Below are 23,588 nucleotides of genomic sequence, written 5' to 3'. Positions count from 1 at the left end.
TGTGGCATTGGTAACGCCCACTTCATGGAGCATCCCGCTCTGCCTTTTAAGATTTTTGGGGAGAACAGTGACTATGCAAGTAGATACAGCACAAGCAAACTGACAAAGTGAAAAACACACACAGAAAAAACACACAGAAAACACACACACACACACACACACACACACACACACACACACACACACACACACGCACGCACACATGCACACACGTGCACCCACAGGCACACGCACGCATGTGCACACACGTGCACGCATGCACACGCACGTGCTGCACACACGTGCATGCATGCACACGCACGTGCTGCACACACGAACGTATGCACACACACGCACACGCAAGCATGCACACACACGCACGCACACACAGAAAAGACACACGCACACACGAAAAGACACACGCACACATGAAAAGACACACGCACACACGAAAAGACACACGCACACACAAAAAGATGCACGAAAAATAGCATGCACACATGCACGCATGCATGCATGCACACACGCATGCATGCACACACACACACACACACACACACACACACACACACACACACACGTCCACACGTGCACACACACACAAACACACAAACGTATACACACACACGTACACACACATGTACACACACACACACACACACACACACACACACACACACACACACATGCACACACACACACACACATGCACACACACACACACACACACATGCACACACACACACACATGCACACACACACACACACACACACACGCACATGCACATGCACATGCACACACACACACACACACACACACACACACACACACACACACATGCACACACACACACACACACACACACACACACACACACACTGCATTAACTAATTAAAACATAACATAGTTGCCCTTATCTCAAGTCCTAACTGTTTGTGACATCAATAAACCACTAAAATTATTGATGTAACAAAACCAACTAACCCAAACTCTACCATACTAAATTGATCTGCTGTCTTCACAAATGTCCAAATTCATAACAATACTGACCAAACGATTAACGAACACGCAACATACACACAATGAATGACATACACCAACTGATATAGACTTACAGTGTGTTCACTATTTAAACAATTTTACAAATGTACATTATCTTCAGCAACAATACAATCATGACACTTATTGTCAGCAATGATGGATTTGTTGATGGGAAAGGCAGTCCTGTAGATGCTTAGAGATTCTCTCAGTAGAATCTCAGCATCGACAGAGCTGCCTTTCCTGACCATACACTCGCCCAACACTTGTAAAGCTGCAAAGAATACAAAACCCAACATGTCACACTACACAACATTTGCACACAATACTGTTACTCAATATTTGTAAACAATTACAACAAACAATAATAAATAAACATTACTTTTACACACACATACACAAATGTACACACCTTATAACTTAATTAAATATTTAGCATCTCATCCATATAAATATGTATATATGATGAGACAAACTAGAAATAGTCATCCCAACAAACAAGTTATTTAAAAGAACTGGAAACGTCTAGCAAAGTGCAGTGCTACATCTAAGCTGTTTGAGTAAGGCACAACACCCTGACCCACTTTCTAAAGACCTATACACACTATACACTGGATCAGGATCCCATCTCAATTCGATCGTCATCCATTGCATCAACACACAATCCACTCTTGACTGATCCAGATCCAATAGCAATCAGTCTCGATCCACATCTAGAAGTGGTTTTGATCCACATCGATCATCAACCCAGATCTGTTGAATTCAATTTTGTATTGCAAGTGAGCATTGACCTTCATGTACGTTAGTGTACAAGTCGTATGCACTAAAGAGGCAACTGCTCTTGTGTCTATTTGGGCACATAAATGCACACAGCCAGTTGGACTTGATAAGTAGACGTTTGACATACACAAAAGATCACGTCCACCATTTCTAATAACTGACGATGACAAAAAATTTTGCAAACAATTTGTGGTAGACAGACAGACAACAAACAGACAGAAGACACACAAACAAACAGTTGGTTTATTCATCCTTACCTAGTGACCCCTGCCAATACAATCTACGGCAAGCAGACAGACAGATAGACAGACAGACAGACAGGCAGGCAGACAGACAGGCATGCAAACAGATAAACAAACAAACAAACAGATAGACAGAGAGACAGACAGACTGACAGACAGACATATATATACACAGACAAACAGACAGACAGACATATACATACACAGATATACATACACAGACGGACAAAGAGACAGACAGACAGACAGACAGACAGACAGACAGACAACAAGCAGACAGACAGACAGATAAACAGAAAAACAGTCAAAAAGAAAGACAGTACACTAATACCTCGTTTACACCAGCAAGCATAACAAGCCGAGCCTCACCAGCACAGTATTCCAGCCCGCGTTTACACGACACACTCAGTAGAAGGAAGCCAATGCGTGTCATTAACGTGCGTTAGTTACTTGATCTTGACAAAGGACAACTCGTGTTAGCTCACGTTTGCAATGGACAGAAGCCAAGCTGCTCGCAATTTTTTCTCTATGGCTTTACAACAGTCATATAGAGAATGTGTACGACACATACGAGACGTCGTACTAGAACTAGTTAATATCAATAATAATCAATAAATTATTAACTAATTAATTAATAAACAAATGTTGATACAATAAATAAATGTGCACTTTTAGATAGAAACCTCCAATTTATTATGTACATTTCCTCTACATAGTGTAATCAACTACAATCGATATTGACGTTTTATATTACGTTTACAATAACCAAGACAATTGAGACCGACCAGCCTAGACAGGTGTTCCCAACAAGGTGTGAATCGTTGAACAAACCGGCATGCATTTACACTGCTTGTTTAGAAGGGAGCCACGTAGGTGTGACTCATTGTCATGTGTCCTTGTCACGTGGTAAAACATGGACGTCACAGCAAATGCTTTCCGTGTGTTCTTTTTGAAAGATGGCATTGGGTGTGTCAGACACAGTGGCTCATGAGACTACAGACTACAGGCAACGGAGCTATTCTTTACAAACGTTTGCAGTCTAGGAAACGAGCAATGCTACTCACTGCTCTTGATGATGACTGCTGTGTCACAGTTTGTGTCCCTAGAACAAGACAAACAATGAAAATGAATGCAATGACTCGTCATCAGACCATGCCATGTCCAAGAATACATAAGCTGTGCATGCCTTGTCGATATCTGAGTGAGCCATCTAGCATATTCGCGTTAACACTGCTCAATGGGACCATGCTGCACCAAGCCAGCTTGCTTGATTTTAATGAGCTGAGCTAGCAAGCTCCAACCACTCCCAGCCTGGCCCCGTCATGTTTCCACTGGCATGTTCGACCAGCAGCAATCAGCTGGTGTGGTCCCAACCTTGTTGAATGTGCCAGTGTAAACGAGGTATTATAGTGAGAGGAACTCATAATAATGAAAGCAACAAATATGATTATCTGAGATACTTACTGGTAGCAAGATTTGGTTTATATTCTGGTCCAAGTTTTCTTTCAATACTTAGCGATTGGTTTAGTAATTGGAGTCCTTCATCATACTGCCCTTGTTCAGATAAACATAACCCAAACTCATTAAGTGTTGTACAAACATAAACGATAAATATCAATGATCTCATACAGATACCCGCTAACCAGCAGGTGAAGAAGATGGAAACGGAAATGGTCTGACTACGTGTGACTACTAACCATGTGATTGTCTCCGGGCCTTGGACTAGCAGCAGCAGAGTCATACAGCTGCAAGACACGCCGGAATGATGCCTTCCCTGCCGCGTAGCTTCAGACAGACAGAGATACGTACTGAAGGGCCACTAGCTGGGTCCTATTAACTCTCGTAGTTTTATGTTTGTGATGTTGTACTAAACAGACAGACAGACAAAAAGACAGACATGCACACACACATGTACAAACACAAGCAAACACATCCAAACATAAACAAACAAGAATACAAACAAACAAACATATACATGTAGTAACACCTAACGTGATGAGTCAATTTGCTCGTTACTGCTGCATGTCTAATTATCATTTAAAGTTCTAGTAACCTTTGGTCTGCATCTCTATCTACTGACAATAATATCACATTTTGTAATGAGATCTTATCTCTTGTTGATGCACAAGACATAAAGGCCTGTCCACACTGGCAACTGGATCGCAATCCAATCGCGATCCAACCGCAACGCTGTCCACACTTGCAACTCGATCGCGATCGGTTGAATCCAATTAGAAATAGTGGGCGTTACCTTCACGTACGCTACGCATGTAGTCGGAACATCTAGCACTCCTCACTCGTCTTTGTTCTCGCTCGCCTTACGTTGCTGTATCAACGCTTTCTACAAGCAAAGAAACCACACATACACATCGGTCATCAGTCACGTGATAGCGAAATGAGGCGGAGGTATCGTTTTCAAAGTGCAGTGAGGACGCTCGCTATCCCGATCGGATCCCGATCGAATCGCGATCCATTCTGGTCTAGTGTGGACAGGCCTTAAGACCAGCAAGAAAACTGATAAGTCAATGAGTGTCTCTTCTGCTAAGTGATTACTTGTAACAATTAAAAAGCAAAGTCTGCAACCATATCATTTCAAGACATTCTCATTACAATATCCATCACTTCTATAAACCCATCTGATGACTATTGATATATTAACACAGTTTTAGTTCTAGGACTAATTAATATCAATAACAATCAATAAATAATTAATTAACTTAATAAACATTGTTGATAGAATAAATGAATGTGCAATTTTAGATACAAACCTCCATGTAAATTTCATCTATACAATCAATAACGGTTGATATTAATGTTTTAGTGAGAGAAACTCATAATAATGAAAGTGACAGAAATGATACTTACTGGCAGCAAGAGATGGTTTATGTTGAGGGGGAAGTGTTCTTCTGATGACCAACGCTTCATTAAGAAACTTCTCTGCTTCTGCATAATTCTTTTGCTCACATAAACAATATCCCACCTGATGAAGCGCTTCAAAGATAAAAATAGAATAAATTAATATCAATGATGTCTACATCTTCCAACACGTACATACGCTCTATTAAGGAGCCAGTCATTATTGGCTGTCAAATTTGCTGTGGGGCCATGCGTTTGAAACTCAGTTATTTGCAGGGGTCACTAGTAAAGCATTTGGGTCATCTTCTGCATGCTAACGGTCATAATATTGCAGCAATTTTTATCTGTAGAATTGTATGCAGGAACAGTATATCTTTATTTCTATGGCCATTGCACACTTGCATTGCTAAAAGTGGCAATTTTTGCTTTACTTGTTTTGTCAGCGGGTTGAATATGAAAATGACCAACTTTAGAAATCATACCTAGGCAGCACTTGAACCCTAAAACAGACTACTACTTGGCAGTGCAAGGAACTGCAACAACTTGTAGAGATGTCAACAATTTCTTTCCGAGCGCTCACATGAAACAATGTTTGAGAAGAGACAGATATCTTGTATCTTGTGGACAGAGCAGTTTGCAGGAAGTACTATAACCATCTTCAACTTCTGTTGGCCAAGGCCAGACAAATTAATTAAGACAGACGGAGAGATGTGAAGCTTCAAGACGAAAGTAGTCTAAAACAGTTAATTGTTATGATTGGGCTCATGCAGTTGTACCATAATAGGAAAGTAAGACAAATTTTCGTGCGCAAAATGCGACTATCACATACTACGTTTTTAGGAAAAAAGAACATAAGCAAGAAACTCTCTTACTAATGGAAAGTCACGTAACAAAGTTCATGGTCACAGGTAAGGTCTACAACAACGAGGAGCCTCACGCAAACTCACATCTAAATGACGACGAGTGTAAGGAGTTTGAATCGGATAAAGACGTTTGTGGGCCAGAAGTTTTTAGCAGCCATATTTTGCAGGCTCACATACTAAAATTGGCAGACTCGGCAAATGTTCGTACCGGCACGGTTGCTTGCGCTGCGGCCTCTATAGCCATAAAATAGGAGAGTGCCGAGAGACACCTGCGTCAGTAGTCGTGAAGGAATCGGCACAAGCGAACCAGCTTTCTGCTAGGCGGGAGTAGACAGGCTCTATACAGAGGACGTGGAAAAGGAACGGACCATTTGGTGGCTGTTGCGTTTGCTGGTAGATTTGCATTTATTTTTCCTTTGTGTTCACATAGACGTAAGGCATGCTTTCTTTGTTGTTATTGTTTAGATGACTGATATATAGGGCATGTTTTTTCAGTGTTGTTGATTCTGATGGTGCTCCATTGTTAGTCGGTTATACTCGTTCTAAGGTTTGTTCGACCGGACATGTTACTGCTTGGTCTGCTTTGGTAATGATCCATGGTGTTAGATAAGTCTGTTCCCATGGTCTCATTGGCTATATCGGTGGCGATCCGTTGGCGTGCGCAGTTACTAGCAACCATGGTTCAGTCATGGTCTGAAGCGGTGGGCACCGCCCATTGGCCACAGCACAGTGGCATGCATTAGCACAGTAAGACGAGTAATGGAGATACGAAATAACTAATGATTTCAGGTAACGCTGAACTCTCTGACGAAGCACTAGCGGCATGCAACATCTGTGCGGGCAAGTACAGATACGTGGCGGACCTATTGGCATTGGCGCGGCGGCATCCGCTCGCGTTTACCACGGCGGCATCGGTTACGGGCGAGGCAACACACACTCTCTCTCTCTCGAGCAGTCGCAAGATGGGAAGTAGGTCTGAGGCCCACCCGGACCGTGAGTTTGTAGCCTGGCTCTTGCGGAGGTTAAAGACGGGTTTTCCAATTGATTTCGACTACGAAGCACACACATGCCGAGCAGCGAGAAAAAACATGAGGTCAGCCAAAGATCAGGCGGATGTCGTGACTAACTACTTGCAAGATGAGAGAGCGCAGCAGCGTGTAATTGATCCACCCTTCAGCGGAAGGGCAGCTCGCCTCAGTCTGTTCAGGGTGATTCCCAAACCGCGCCAACCAGGCAACTGGAGACTAATCTTGGACCTTTCTTCTCCTCACGGTCACAGTGTCAACGACGGTATAGATCCACATCTCTGTTCGTTGTTGTACTCATGGTCGACGATGCGGCGACGCGGATCTTAGCATTGGGGCGAGGAATGCTACTGGCAAAGATGGATATCCAGAGCGCTTACCGGCTAATTTCAATACACCCGGATGACCGCAATCTGTTTGGTATGCACTGGCGTGGGTCGGTGAGCCTAGTTGCAGCACTGCTATTCGGCTTTGGTCGGCACCCAAGATTTTCTCAGCGGTGGTAGATGCACTTCTGTGCGTTATGTTCCGTAGGGGCGTCTCGTCCGCCATACATTCATTATCTGGACGATTTTCTCTTTTGTGGGTCAGCCGGTTCCGGGAAGTGCACACAAAACCTGGCATCTGCTCTTACCAAGTGTCGGGATCTGGGTGTGACCGTAGCAGAGCATAAGACTCAGGGCCCGAGTACACTATTGGCGTTCTTGGGCATTGAAATTGACACCGTGCACATGCAGCTTCGTCTGCCATTAGAAGCTGGCGCGCTTGCAGGACGTAATGTTGAGTTGGTCGACTCGTTGGAGAGGGACGAAGAGGGAACTCTTGTCTCTGATCGGCAGTCTTCACCATGCGTGTGCGGTGATCAAACCGGATAGAGCATTTCTTCACCCTCTAATCGAGTTGTGCAAGGTTCCTAAGGTGCTCCATCATTTTGTTCGCTTAAACAAGGAAGCGTGTTCAGACATAGCGTGGTGGGCAGCGTTTGCCAGTCGGTGGAACGGTATCGGTTTGCTGTCGGCCCTAGGCAAGGTGTGTCCCATGGTGTGCTTGGAGTCAGACGCCTTAGGCGGCTGGGGCTGCAGCACATTTTGGCAGCACCGGTGGCTTCAGTTGAAGTGGGGACCAGGTACAGAGCGTTGGGCATAGCGGCAAAAGAAACTATCCCGGTAGTCTTAGCGGCAGTCTGTTGGGGACGCAGCTGGACAAGCAAGCAAGTTCTGTTTAATTAAGGATCCTGCCGGGATCAGCACGTAATGCGTCTCATTCGCCTACTGCATTTGGTGGCAGCCGAGCTCCAGTTTACGTTTACCGCCGAGCACATTCCTGGCACAGAGAACATAGTGGCAGATGCTACTTCACGCAATCTAATCGCTACAATGTTTGATGTGCGTCCGCAGCTGTCGATGGTGGCTTGCCAGGTACCGGAGGGCTGCATAGCACTTCTAGAAGACAACACGGGGGACCGGACGTCCAGCTGGAGAACTCAGTTTCTCGATTGTTGAAGCAGGCATCGCCACCAGCACGCCTAAGGCCTACAGAAGCGGCCAATGCCATTTCTTAGACTTCGTTCAAGCGTCGAGGTTTCTCTGTATGAGGTATCCAAAGAGACGCTTTGTTGCTTTGTAGCTTACCTGGAAACATGTCACCTGGCTTACAGCACTATCAAAGGGTATCTCTCTGCCGTATGCCATCTCCTAATTTGTCGGAGGCGCGGCGACTTTTTTGCACGTCCTCTCACCCGGCTTGTCTATGTGCTTCGCGGAGTGAGAAGAATTTGGGGTGAGCGGGCGGCATGCCCTCGGCTTCCAATAATGCCGGAAATTGTTCGTGCGCTGCGTCGCCATTGGTCCACATCAGGTATCACATACGATGTGGTAATGCTGTGGGCAGCCTGTTGTCTCGGTTTCTTTGGTTTTCTGTGTGCTGGGGTGTTCACGGTCGACTCAATCAAAACTTTGACCCGTCACGTCACCTGACTCCAGCAGACGTGTCAGTCGACTCAGGGAAGCCTCCCAGATAGTTCGGGTGGCCATCAAGTAATCAAAGACAGATCTTTTTAGACGAGGCGCCATGATTTCCCTGGGAAAATCAGGTAATGAGCTTTGTCCGGTCTCGGCGCTGTTGGCGTACTTAGCAAGAAGGGGATCGTCACAGGGGCCTCTCTTTATCTTCAGCGACGGCTCTCTCCTGTCACGCCAGCGCTTAGTGTCGTACCTTCGGGAGTCTAGGTCGGTCCTCGGTTTTAACTGCAAGTAGTACTCTGGCCACAGTTTTCGCATTGGAGCGGCGACTACGGCTGCAGCCACAGAGCTGAAAGACTTGGTTACTCGGAGTTTGGGTCTCTGGCGCAGCGATGCGTACCAACGGTACATAAGAGACGCGAGGGAGCTGGCACAATTTTCTCGGACATTGGCTACTGCATACAGCACAGCAATGCGTCAGTAACACGAGCGTCACTGTAGAGGCACGCGGGCAAGCATACTTGTTGCTTCTTGTTTGCTTGAATGTAAACCTAGATACGGATAGCGTGGACAGGAAGTAGTGTGTATCGCCAAGCAAGTTGCGTGCAGCAGCGTAGCCGTTTACGCAGGTATTGTTGCATGTTACGCTAATAACTGGTTGAGAAAACACAAAAGGCATCGTTTACGCGTGCTAGCAACATCAACGCGCAGGGGGCGGGCGCCCGAGTGCTTAATTCTAATAGTGGCTAAGACAAGGCTCTCTGGAAACTTCAAGGTGCCTGTTTATATACATATTATAGAGAGAGAGAGAGAGAGAGAGAGAGAGAGAGGTGGTGCTTGGAGGCGGCAGAATCAACTCTGGAAGTTGTCCACTGTTTGGGACAGAGTCCGGTCTGGTTAGCCTGGGACTCCCCAAGCACCAGTCTTTAGCGTGCATGAGGCTCCATGACCAGGCACCGCCCCCTCATGAGTGCCGACCTTCCTCTCAGGCAGGTCGACAGGTACAGGCAGTAAAAGTGCTCGAGAGGAACGGAAAGCGGAACTCGGGGTCAAGGTAAGTAGTCAACAGCAATCAGACAGACAGACTACTAACTGACAATGAAACAAAAACGTTGACAAACAGTCTGTGGTAGACAGACAGACAACAAACAGACAGACGACACACAGGAAGACAAATCACTAAACAGACACACAAACAAACGGTTGGTTTATTCATCCTTACTCTAGTGACCCCTGCCAATACAATCTACAGCAAGCAGACAGACAGACAGACAGACAGACATGCAAACAGACAGAGAGACAGAAAGACTGACAGACAGACATGCACACACACAGACAGACAGACAGTAGGGGAGCTTTTTAATGCTAATTGTTATTTGTGTAATTGTAATTGTAGTTGTGACACTTGTTGTTCATTAGCTGTTACTTTAGTTTCACCTGTATTAGCTTTGATGTATAAAAATATATGAAAATTTGACAGACAGACAGACAGACAGACAGACAGACAGACAGACACAGACAGACAAACAGATAATTTATTCTCATACAGATTCTACTTGTACATACGCTAGGATTTTTAAATACAAATCAGTCCTCGCAAACAACAAAGTCATTAACTAATGGACTTGACTTTGAATGTCACACAGACAGACAGACAGACAGACAAGCAACAAGCAGACAGATACACGTGCACACACACACACACACACACACACACACACACACACACACACACACAAGCACACACACACACACACACAAGCACACACACACACACAAACGCTCGTAGCTGTGAAGCGACGGTGTAAACACAGCTTCATTTACTACTTAAGCTACCAGCGTAAAGAAGGACACCACAATATGTGGTGGATTGCTTCGCGAGAAGCTCACTCTAAACGGGTTGAATTGACTTTTGATCTGTCTGTCGGTATGTCACTACCTACGTATGTTTGTTTGTAAGCGTGTGTCACGCTCGGGGAATTTGTCGAGCCAATCAGCAATCATTTTGGGACGCGAAATGTAGGTGACATATACTAGCTTGTCAGCGTGAATCACTCTTGGGAATTTGTTGAGCCAATCAGCAGTAATTTGGGAGACCAACAATGGGTAATGTAACAATCCCGCGCACTAATGACAGAAAAGCCGAGATATCCTAAACCCCATTTTACGGTCAAACTGTCATCAAACCGACAAGAGCAGAGTAAACTTCAGGTAATAGTTGTATGCGTTCATTACTTTTTACAAAAGAATTGCAAAACAAACAAATTCATCGTTCTTCAAGAAGCCAAGCTGTGGTCCCATGGGACCATGCATGTGTACCGTTGCGCACCACCGGCATGTCATCTGCGATCTTCAAGAGAGCAATATGTTCTAAGTAGGACTGATCATGAACGATCGACGTCGTCTTGCAAGAAAGATTCGTAGCAAACGTTGCCGCTGCTTTCTTCTGGATCCTGTCGCTAGCTGTACCTGATGTCGATCGCTTCACAGTATTTTCCATGCAGATAGGAGACGTACATCGATCTCTAGCTACAAGAATTAGCGCAACGAAAGATGGGGACGGTTCATTAAAAGTATGATAATGATCTGATAGTCCATCTCAATAGCTAATTAATTTATTAACTTCCAGTGATGCAAGAGCGCCATATACATGCAGAATTGAAACATAACGTAGATAAGAAGCGCAAGAGTTGCGTAGCTGTGTCAATTCAAAGTAGTGTGAGGCATTGATGGTATTTAGTTAATTATCTTTAATCACATTGATAAAACCACGTGTTTTCAAAGAACAACAGTTTACATTCTAGGAACAATTAAGCTAATGATTAATTAATAATAATGATGATAAGTAAACAAAATTTATAAAATACACATTAATATTTACAATAAATACACACACACACACACACACACACACACACACACACACACACACACACATGGACACACACACATACACACACACACACACACATGGACACACACAGACACACAAACTCACATGCACGCACGCACACACACACACACACACACACACACACACACACACACACACACATGGAGACACAGACACACATGGACACACACACACACACACACACACACACACACACACACACACACACACACACACATGGACACACATGTACACAAACACACACACACACACACACACACACACACACACACACACACACACACACACACACGCTCGTAGCTCTGAAGCGAGGGTGTAAACACAGCTTCATTTACTAGTAGAATAGATAAATAGACAATTAGAGTAGAAAACTCTCAATCTAAATTTACTGTAAACTAAAAAAAAGAAAGATGAATGTGCTGTGTTAGTATCAATACATGCCACCACATTATACTTAACACAAACACACAATACATACTTCTATTGCTTAATTTATTACTAAACTAAGAAATAAAATTAAAAATTAAATTTATGGCAAGATAAAGCTCACAGTTACTCACTCAGTGCAGTATCCTCTTTGTTGTTCAAAGTACGTTTCACCTCAAGGGCTTCTTTCAAATATCTCACTGCATCATCAAACATCTCTTGGTCACTCAAACACCGTCCAAGTTGATGAAGAGCTAGAGACACAACAACACGACCGTCAATGACTCATCTCTTCCAGTCCTAGTCTCCCTTCACAGTCTGTTAGACTTTCCCAACAAGTTCACTGCTCAACAGAGACTACACACTAGACATAGTACATCTAAATAAAAACTCATTATCTACAACACACATACAAGACAGACAGACAGACAGACAGACAGACAGACAGACAGAGAGAGTCATCCTCCACAAGCTGACACGTGTCTTCCCTGGAGAAGAACATGAGAACATACACAATAGAGACTACCAAAGTAGTTTGCATTACACTAAAGCTGAACTCAGTACATTGCTTGTATTTAGTGTTAGAAATGTAACGTACAGTTTGTGTTTCAATAAATGAAATTGACAGACAGACAGACAGACAGACAGACAAACACAAACAAGCAAACAGACAGACAAGCAAACAGACAGATAAATATACAACCACACAAATAAGACAAAGAGGCAAGCCAGCACACAGCCGGCCATGCAAGCACAAAAACATGCCAGTAGTTGAGCACACACGCAAACTGCACGCAAACACACAAGCAGACATGCAGCCACTCATAAACACAGCCATGCAACCAGGCAGGCAGGCAAGCAAGAAAGCAGCCAAACTGACAAGCATGAAATCAGCTATGTAGCCAGTTGAACACTCCAACAAACAGACAGACAGGCAACAAGCAGAGAAGCAAGCAAGCAAGCAAGCATGCAGTGAAAAGGCAGGAGGGCAACAATTTTAGTTCCAGAACTAGTTAATATCAATAATAATCAATAAATTATTAACTAATTAATTAATAAACAAATGTTGATACAATAAATAAATGTGCACTTTAGATAGAAACCTCCAATTTATTATGTACATTTCCTCTACATAGTGTAATCAACTACAATCGATATTGACGTTTTATATTACGTTTACAATGACCAAGACAATTGAGACCGACCAGCCTAGACAGGTGTTCCCAACAAGGTGTGAATCGTTGAACAAACCGGCATGCATTTACACTGCTTGTTTAGAAGGGAGCCAGGTAGGTGTGACTCATTGTCATGTGTCCTTGTCACGTGGTAAAACATGGACGTCACAGCAAATGCTTTCCGTCTCTTCTTTTTGAAAGATGGCATTGGGTGTGTCAGACACAGTGGCTCATGAGACTACAGACTACAGGCAACGCAGCTATTCTTTACAAACGTTTGCAGTCTAGGAAACGAGCAATGCTACTCACTGCTCTTGATGATGACTGCTGTGTCACAGTTTGTGTCCCTAGAACAAGACAAACAATGAAAATGAATGCAATGACTCGTCATCAGACCATGCCATGTCCAAGAATACATAAGCTGTGCATGCCTTGTCAATATCTGAGTGAGCCATCTAGCATATTCGCGTTAACACTGCTCAATGGGACCATGCTGCACCAAGCCAGCTTGCTTGATTTTAATGAGCTGAGCCAGCAAGCTCCAACCACTCCCAGCCTGGCCCCAGTCACGTTTCCACTGGCATGTTCGACCAGCAGCAATCAGCTGGTGTGGTCCCAACCTTGTTGAATGTGCCAGTGTAAACGAGGTATTATAGTGAGAGGAACTCATAATAATGAAAGCAACAAATATGATTATCTGAGATACTTACTGGTAGCAAGATTTGGTTTATATTCTGGTCCAAGTTTTCTTTCAATACTTAGCGATTGGTTTAGTAATTGGAGTCCTTCATCATACTGCCCTTGTTCAGATAAACATAACCCAAACTCATTAAGTGTTGTACAAACATAAACAATAAATATCAATGATCTCACACAGATACCCGCTAACCAGCAGGTGAAGAAGATGGAAACGGAAATGGTCTGACTACGTGTGACTACTAACCATGTGATTTGTCTCCGGGCCTTGGACTAGCAGCAGCAGAGTCATACAGCTGCAAGACACGCCGGAATGATGCCTTCCCTGCCGCGTAGCTTCAGACAGACAGAGATACGTACTGAAGGGCCACTAGCTGGGTCCTATTAACTCTCGTAGTTTTATGTTTGTGATGTTGTACTAAACAGACAGACAGACAAAAAGACAGACATGCACACACACATGTACAAACACAAGCAAACACATCCAAACATAAACAAACAAGAATACAAACAAACAAACATATACATGTAGTAACACCTAACGTGATGAGTCAATTTGCTCGTTACTGCTGCATGTCTAATTATCATTTAAAGTTCTAGTAACCTTTGGTCTGCATCTCTATCTACTGACAATAATATCACATTTTGTAATGAGATCTTATCTCTTGTTGATGCACAAGACATAAAGGCCTGTCCACACTGGCAACTGGATCGCGATCCGATCGCGATCCAACCGCAACGCTGTCCACACTTGCAACTCAATCGCGATCCGTCCGATCCACATCGCGAGGTGGATTCGATCGCGATCGGTTGAATCCAACTAGAAATAGTGGGCGTTACCTTCACGTACGCTACGCATGTAGTCGGAACATCTAGCACTCCTCACTCGTCTTTGTTCTCGCTTGCCTTACGTCGCTGTATCAACGCTTTCTACAAGCAAAGAAACCACACATACACATCGGTCATCAGTCACGTGATAGCGAAATGAGGCGGAGGTATCGTTTTCAAAGTGCAGTGTGGACGCTCGCTATCCCGATCGGATCCCGATCGAATCGCGATCCATTCTGGTCTAGTGTGGACAGGCCTTAAGACCAGCAAGAAAACTGATAAGTCAATGAGTGTCTCTTCTGCTAAGTGATTACTTGCAACAATTAAAAAGCAAAGTCTGCAACCATATCATTTCAAGACATTCTCATTACAATATCCATCACTTCTATAAACCCATCTGATGACTATTGATATATTAACACAGTTTTAGTTCTAGGACTAATTAATATCAATAATAATCAATAAATAATTAATTAACTTAATAAACATTGTTGATAGAATAAATGAATGTGCAATTTTAGATACAAACCTCCATGTAAATTTCATCTATACAATCAATAACGGTTGATATTAATGTTTTAGTGAGAGAAACTCATTATAATGAAAGTGACAGAAATGATACTTACTGGCAGCAAGAAGTGGTTTATCTTGAGGGTCAAGTGTTCTTTCGATGACCAACGCTTCATCAAGGAACTTCACCCCTTCTGCATAATTGTTTTGCTCACATAAACAATATCCCACCTGATGAAGCGCTTCAAAAATGAAAAATGGAATAAATTAATATCAATGATCTCTACATCTTCCAACACGTACATACGCTCTATTAAGGAGTCAGTCATTATTGGCTGTCAAATTTGCTGTGGGGCCATGCGTTTGAAACTCAGTTATTTGCAGGGGTCACTAGTAAAGCATTTCGGTCATCTTCTGCATGTTAACGGTCATAATATTGCAGCAAGTTTTATCTGTAGAATTGTATGCAGGAACAGTTTATCTTTATTTCTATGGCCACTGCACACTTGCATTGCTAAAAGTGGCAATTTTTGCTTTACTTGTTTTGTCAGCGGGTTGAATATGAAAATGACCAACTTTAGAAATCATACCTAGGCAGCACTTGAACCCTAAAACAGACTACTACTTGGCAGTGCAAGGAACTGCAACAACTTGTAGAGATGGCAACAATTTCTTTCCGAGCGCTCACATGAAACAATGTTTGAGAAGAGACAGATATCTTGTATCTTGTGGACAGAGCAGTTTGCAGGAAGTACTATAACCATCTTCAACTTCTGTTGGCCAAGGCCAGACAAATTAATTAAGACAGACGGAGAGATGTGAAGCTTCAAGACGAAAGTAGTCTAAAACAGTTAATTGTTATGATTGGGCTCATGCAGTTGTACCATAATAGGAAAGTAAGACAAATTTTGGTGCGCAAAATTCGACTATCACATACTACGTTTTTAGGAAAAAAGAACATAAGCAAGAAACTCTCATCTTACTAATGGAAAGTCACGTAACAAAGTTCATGGTCACAGGTAAGGTCTACAACAACGAGGAGCCTCACGCAAACTCACATCTAAATGACGACGAGTGTGAGGAGTTTGAATCGGATAAAGACGTTTGTGGGCCAGAAGTTTTTAGCAGCCATATTTTGCAGGCTCACATACTAAAATTGGCACACTCGGCAAATTTTGCTAAAGCCCCTCCCCACGGACACATGTACTGTACAGTGTGCGGTGCGGCGCCTAACCAAATGATCTGTCAACGAGACTTCCGCCGGCTGAGTGAAATAGCTGGGCGGCACGCCGATACGATGCCTCCGCAGCTTTAAAATTCTTTCTGTGGCGGTAGTCATTACCAGCTGAATATGCAGCTACAAACAAAGTGGAGAAACAGTGAACAACAACTCGTTAGGTTCTTTCCAACAAACATACCTTTAGCTTCAGCCAACGTCATCTCGAGATGTAGAACGCATGCACACGAAGCGTGAACACACAAATCTACAGCTCAACTGTTACTAGGACTAGTCTACGCATGCGTGTTAAAGAGTGCAACATGATCGTGACTCTGGTTGTCATGATGCAGTCTCCGACATGCGAATCGTCGGCTTTCTTAAAGATCTAGGCGACCTTGTCTCAAACAAGACCTGTTCTAGAATCTGTTGTCGTTGTAGTCTCGCGCAGCCAGCCCCTCCCCCTTTTTGACATCCGTTGGCGGGAGACGTCTCCCGCCAACGGATGTCAAAAAGGGGGAGGGGCTGGCTGCGCGAGACTACCTAAACGCCCAGCTTGGCCAACGTGAGGCGAGTAACGAGAACGAGACGTGGCTGCAAAGTAAGAGATTATAGGAGAATGATACATGTGACGTGGTGTGTGTGTGTGTGTGTGTGTGTGTGTGTGTGTGTGTGTGTGTGTGTGTGTGTGTGCTGTAACTTAATTGGTTAGAGTGCATTTGGAGAATGGAAACATCCAGGTTGCAAGTTCAAGTCACAGTAATGGCAACCTATTGCATAATTTCCTTAAGCAAGAAACTTACACACAATTGCTTCTTTCGACTCAAAAGTATAAATGAGTATCTGGTCTTTGACTGGGGTGGACATGACCGCTGGCTTGGCAGCAACATCATGCAGCAGACGGAAACATGTGGGCCTTGGTGTCCAGTCCCAGTGCTGTGCCATAGTCAATGCCCCTGGATGACTCCGGCCTAGCTCATGGTGGATTGTAGCACTGGCCTGTAACCTCCACGTAATGCATGGAGGCCCTGTCTCCGTAACTGACCCTATAGTTGACGTCGAACGATGTGGAGGGCTTTAACATTTGTCCATTGTGTGTGTGTGTGTGTGTGTGTGTGTGTGTGTGTGTGTGTGTGTGTGTATTCGTACGCTTGTGTATTGAAAGTTGAATGTGGACCACATAGAACTCCAGGTCCAGCAGAACCCATTGGACCAACCATGTGACAAAATTCATGGAGATTGTAGAGAATGTGGAGCACAGAGAGATGGGACAGCAGGAGTACTAGTATCAGGACAAACTGGAGCAGAAGGCATTGCAGGACTCGATGGCCCATAAGGTACACGTGGTGCGCATGGAAAACTCGGACCCCTCAGTCTACCAGAAAAAGTCATGCATCTGCTGCATATTTTGTTCCTGTACGATCAACATACAAGTACGGCCCTGCAACCTATTAAAGAGATACAGACAGAACAGATCAAAAAGCTAACTTGGTGAATATGTGCACATGAAAATGGTGTCTGGGTATGCCAGGCCTGTGCTCGAGTTTGTGTTGCAGTCGGTTTGTGATAATAGTGCAAATACTGATTAGATAGATTAGAGTATAACAATTATTGCTGTACTTGTATTGTGATATATACCAATGACTGACAAGGATGTAATGCAGTAAGCATGAGACTATATGCTAGAAGAGTTATTGTCACACGTGATGACACAGTTGGAAAGTTTGCTAATGTACTCATACTAACACTACATATCCTTCTCACACACTCACAAATGTCCAGCTTTCATTTTTCCTCTTGTTGTACAGGAAAATCCTCATCCCAAAGTTGCCAGTTTCTTTCCCTTAGTCGACATCACAGCCATCAGTTATGATCACATGCCAGTGTGACCAGTCTCTGCTGTCATAGTTGATGCACTCGGTCATCTCTCTGATGAGGATCCTAGCAAGTGATTGAACAGTAAACATTCAGCTCCACCAGGGTGACTCCCATGCTGTAGACATCCGTCTCCTTGCTTCTCCTCACCCATCTTCCATTCATCCTTTCAAAACCTACACACAGACAATTAAATCGGTCGACAAACCTACTAATATGGACACACACAGATAGTCACGTGTTCATTGGACATGTTCTCTGCTGATGAGCCGGCACTCTATGACAGAGAGTGAACGCTGAAGAGTTCAATGTGAAGTATTTGCTCTCGACGCTGTCACACTTGAAACAAGCAGAGATGATGAGCAGGTTTCAACGAGCCAACACACACACCTACAATAACACACAACAAGACACAGCTGTAGCACACAAACAGATAAAAATGACACACACAACTTCCCGCCTTTTCCATTCATACCAACCAATACAGAGAGACACGAGTGCACCCTACAGTCTGTTACAACGCCGAAAAGCTCAACCATCACTCTACAAGCGACCACGCCCACTCCCCACCAACACAAATTTCTCACATCGAGAGCATTAGCGACAGCTCGCACACACACGAGACGTTTACGACACCTACATCGATCCAAACAGGTGACGGCACTACACAACAAACCTTTCCGCTCGCATCGGACGACGCGTCGTGCGTCGACGCAAGCTCGCTCGTCCGACGAGATTCCGACGTCGATTCTGCCATTGTGCATTCACTCTGCGAGCTGCAACACAAACCGTCACACTGACAAAGTACGAAACGAAACGACGCGACGACGAGCCGACACGCCGATCGACGCGGCGCATCGCACAAGACGAAGAATGCAAACAGATAGGAAAGAGCAACAGGAAGGGAGACAAGTTTGCAGTCAATACGCAACGTAGAAAGGCAGGCGAGACAAACAGCGGTCGTTGTTACGATATGCGATCATCTCCGCGAGCGTCGATGTCGTTTCTCTTACGAAACAGGCCACAAATGGCGAGAGTTAAAAGAATGTTACCTCTCACACGTCACTCGCTCTCACTTGTCTCTTCTGTGGTCAAACGAGAAAACGATGCAGCCAGAAATGACAGATACAACTAAGTTTACCTTCACAATAATTGAAATTTAGCGCATGCGCTAACTATCACCCTCCAATGGGTGTCTGTATGCTGCGTCTGATCTCTTTTTGGTATGAAATAAATTTGATTTTCTAAAAGACGGTTGTATGTCTGCATGTGTTTGCTGCACCATTCCTATGTGTGAGATCGAATGGTTGCAGTGTGATATAAATATGGGGAGTAAATATGTGTAGCTAGGCCAAAACAGATGCAGCAGTGTGAAGGCTGACATTGGCAATACATGGTTGAGACACTGTGGAGGCCAATGTCCAGCATACCTTCACGTGGTGGCCTCTGAGACAGTTGATGCAGCTTGCTCATGTATCTGTATGCAGCTGACAATCTCGGTACAATGCAGACATGAAATTATAATACAGTAGATTACTGCTGTGCTGATTTCATAGTAACTAGTCTTACACAGCTAATTTCCTGCATTATAAACTACATACTGCATCGACTCTGGCAAATGCTGGAATGTCCTTCGTGTATCCCAACAGTCATTCTTGTCTCCCAGAACTTGTTTGCTCATTCAAAACAGGGTTTTGTCTTATTTTTTAAACCCCTGTTGACGTCTGTTCCTATATGTATAGTCACATTGCTTTATGTATACTCCCATTCTAACAATTGTTTAGGCAAACACACACAAACCATACTCAATCAATTATTGATTTCTCATGCAATACAATTTCACTAGACATCAGCATGCCAACAGGTCACTAGGTTAGACAGCTGCCTCAGAAAGGACAGGCAGTCTTTGTGATCTGTTCTATTAAGACGTTGTTTAGGTAAAGAAACAAAGACAGCATTGTGTAGACCACTGACGAGAGTTGGTTATATATCAGTAGACTAGTTCACAGAGACAAAATAGGGACTGCACTGCCATTATTGGTCATTAGTTTCATTGGACACGTGGCATGGCAGTAGTAGTAACAGCAACAGCAGCAGCAGCAGCAGCAGCAGCAGCAGCAGCAGCAGCAGCAGCAGCAGCAGCAGCAGCAGCAGCAGCAGCAGCAGCAGCAGCAGCAGCAGCATCAGCAGCAGCAGCAGCAGCAGCAGCAGCAGCAACAGCAGCAGACAAAGACTGGGTAAAAGTCAATGTCATTTAGAAACCCTAACTTATAAGCCATGTTAAAACATTTTGTCCTCCTAGTACAAATGAAGCTAATAGTATACCGAAATCTTCCACATATGTTACCACGCTGGCATCAGTACTGACAGTAGTGGTAGCAACAACAACAGCAATACTGTAGCAACAGCAGCAGCAGCAGGAGCATAAACAACAACAATAAAAACAACAACAGCAGCAGCAGCAACAGTAGCAGTAGCAGCTAAAACAATAACAACAACTTGCTGTCCACAATCAACAACCATCTTTCTTCAGTGTTAATTTCTCCATACATGACAGACTTGTTATATCTCGTGTGTTCGGGTGATTCTAGTGTGTGTTAGACACTCGGGTTCACCACATCAGACTACAGCACTAGACTCTAACTAACTACTTAGGTTAGTAGAGATATAATAGAGCAAAACCACGTGATTACCAACTCCTACTTTATTTAATCATTATAAACCATATATACACTTGCTGATTGTCAAATGATAAAAACTAACCCTACATTGTGTTTAGTTCATGGCAAACTACACCCCAGTAATGAATTGTTGCATCATCATGCGATGCCAACCAAATCTTATAGTCACTCCCAATTATTTCTGTGGGCAACATACTTAACTAATTGTTGGCCAAAGACTTCTTCCGCTGGCAGTCTGAAGCCAAGGACACGCATGGCCTCAATCAGTAACTGTCGACTGGCTTTACCGCCTAGTTCATTACTCCAGATGACCAATGCTATTCGAGCTTGCATAAATAAGTTGTCCCTGTTTTCTTCTTTTATCTCTTTTATCTTGTTGATACAAAAAATATCCGAAGATAAAACTGAAACAAGTTGCTGCCAACTACTAGAAAGTTTCCTTGCTACAGTTGTGATCTCGTTACTTGTGCACTTGCTGTCTGCTTTACACTTTAGATGTTGTGCTGTTCCTTTATCATCATTTTTCTGTTCATAAAACCAACAGTCTAATGCAGCTTTTTCATTTGGATCTAATTTCACATCACGTCTGCTAATGTTTACTCTTAGTGGTGTGTCTCCACTTGGTTTGTACTCGTCTATACATACTAGCTTAGTGGGATCCACAGGAACAGCTGGTCCTGAAGGCTGAATGTTTACTGAAAAGTGGAAATTAGGCAATCCTGGTTTCTTCACTTCCTCAAGCTTTTCAGTTATAAACAGACGGACACCTGTACATACGGAAGCAATTTCATGGCATGGTCTTGTTGTGTCAATGGTCAAAATGATGTATTTCTTGGAATAATAAGCCATTTCTAACATGACATCTTGCTCAACTCGATACACAGAGTGGTGACGTATCAACATCGGCTCATCAGGATATTCCTCGATGCAACAGGTCATTAGCCTGAAATGCAGCTGCTCGAGAATAAATGCAATTTGGCAAGGAGAAATAATGAGTGAGAATGGTTTGAGATCGTTAGGATTGACTGGTGCAGCAGCTGCTAGTGGTGAGTTTGGGTCAGACTCCAGCAGACAAGCAACAAAGTATTCCGTTTTATAAGAAATAGCTAGTTGAGATGGTGGAGATTTAGGGGAGAGCAAATAGAAGCAATTCAACAAATTCAATACGACTTCATATTCTTCTTCTTTTACTCCTGCCTTTCTGAGGCAATCCTTCATCAGCTCCCAGCTAACGATTCCTGTTTTCTTGGCACGACGCCACTGATGACAAAAGAACCCAGAAGGGAAATAGACTGATGCGATAACTGAAAAAACTTTGAACAACCAACTGGGTTTAGTGACGACCGTATCCTTCAATTTCTCACTCTTCTGAGGGAATATTACTGATCCGGCGTCATCTAAATACACCAGAGCCGCACGCACTTCTTTCTCTTCAGAGATACGACACAATCGATTGGCCAAAGCCAAGATAACATTGACACTAGACAAGGCACTGCCCATCTTCTCTTCTAGACCATCGCAGATTTTCTCCAGCACCGCCCAAGTCGCCGGTATCAAACTTTTAAATGACACAGAATTTGTCACCTTTCCAATGACTTCTTTCACTGCAACTACACCCGGATCCTCGTTTGGAGATTCTGGATCAGACACCGAGTTTTCAACACGGAAAAACCAATCATCAGGCTGCTGGCTTGGTCGGTAGATGTGCTCCGTAAATTCCTGATCAAAAAACTTCTCAGACAGAAATTTATTCTGCTTCTCTATCATTTCTTGACTGACTTCGGCGATATGTGTTCCAATCAAGAACATAATGGGCAATGCGCATGCCAATGACTTGTCAAGAGAATCAATTAAATGGTGACCTTCGCCTCTTGCCAAGAAAGTTGTAGATCCCCATAAAGACAAAGCATCGTAATTCTTTTCGATCCACATGTTAGGAATCGGGGTTTCTTCTGTATAAGGGGAAGAACGGTGGGACGATTGGGCCTCGTCATTGAGAAACTTCCTTGCATCAAACACGAGAAAAACAATACTTCTCGGTGTGATGGCTTGTTGTTGACCAGGAAGTAGGAGTTCCTGACCTCCTAAATCCCAGATGGTATGGTAAACTTTTGATTCTTCTTGCTTCAGAATATCCGGATCACTTTGAAACTGCTTTATAGCACGACCGATTCCTTCGGTCAGGACAATGGCTTCGTCCAGTTTGTTGTTGCTCGTGCTGCTTTCGCCATCACCAATAGATGCAGCTGCTTTGTCTAGTTTGTGTGTGTTTGTCTTGATTGCAGTAACTTGACTCAATGCAGTAACTTGACTCAATGCAGTCACTTCACTCGGCTTGCTTGTGTTTGTGCCAAATTGAGCGTTTGCAGTTTGTCCATCTTCATTGTCGGCATCTTTACTACCTGCCTTAGAAGCATGCTGTGCACGGATCGCTGCTCTAGCTATTTGTCTGTCTAAAAATTGCTGGTCTTTGTCATGCAAAGCACTCCAGTTGCATGCTTCACAAACGACCACTTCTGCCT

The 23,588-nt window shown here is 43.8% G+C and overlaps 2 protein-coding genes and 2 long non-coding RNA genes across 5 annotated transcripts in view; 1 reads left to right on the top strand and 3 right to left on the bottom strand.

The window, feature by feature from the left end:
* Positions 1-840: 840 nt before the first annotated feature.
* On the bottom strand, positions 841-13,715 carry LOC134188339 (kinesin light chain-like). Its single transcript, XM_062656534.1, has 5 exons — positions 13,657-13,715; positions 13,570-13,607; positions 12,220-12,339; positions 4,906-5,031; positions 841-1,292 (listed from the first exon to the last, which is right to left on the bottom strand). Exons 1-5 carry the CDS (start codon positions 13,713-13,715, stop codon positions 1,120-1,122), a joined length of 516 nt encoding a protein of 171 aa, XP_062512518.1. The 3' UTR covers positions 841-1,119.
* Positions 13,716-17,055: 3,340 nt separating this feature from the next.
* Positions 17,056-18,177, top strand: LOC134188167 (uncharacterized). Its single transcript, XR_009971284.1, has 2 exons — positions 17,056-17,111; positions 17,695-18,177. It is a non-coding gene; the product is annotated as an uncharacterized LOC134188167 (long non-coding RNA).
* LOC134188166 (uncharacterized) lies at positions 18,105-19,055 on the bottom strand. Of its 2 annotated transcripts, none has more exons than XR_009971283.1 (2): positions 18,614-19,055; positions 18,105-18,561 (listed from the first exon to the last, which is right to left on the bottom strand). It is a non-coding gene; the product is annotated as an uncharacterized LOC134188166 (long non-coding RNA). The 2 variants fall into 2 exon arrangements; XR_009971282.1 differs by having other exon boundaries at positions 18,105-18,551.
* Positions 19,056-21,082: 2,027 nt separating this feature from the next.
* The window catches only part of LOC134188338 (uncharacterized), a 3,157-nt gene continuing 651 nt past the window's right edge, over positions 21,083-23,588 (bottom strand). Inside the window, exon 3 of the mRNA XM_062656533.1 lies at positions 21,083-23,588. This exon is cut by the window's right edge and continues 186 nt beyond it. Coding sequence (XP_062512517.1) covers positions 21,232-23,588 — 2,357 coding nt within the window. The 3' untranslated portion in view covers positions 21,083-21,231.

The sequence above is a fragment of the Corticium candelabrum genome, chromosome 12 (genome assembly GCF_963422355.1).
Source record: "Corticium candelabrum chromosome 12, ooCorCand1.1, whole genome shotgun sequence".
Taxonomy (NCBI): Eukaryota; Metazoa; Porifera; class Homoscleromorpha; order Homosclerophorida; family Plakinidae; genus Corticium; species Corticium candelabrum.
Note: the sequence above shows the minus strand (reverse complement) of the source record. Positions and strands in the feature narration are given on the sequence as shown.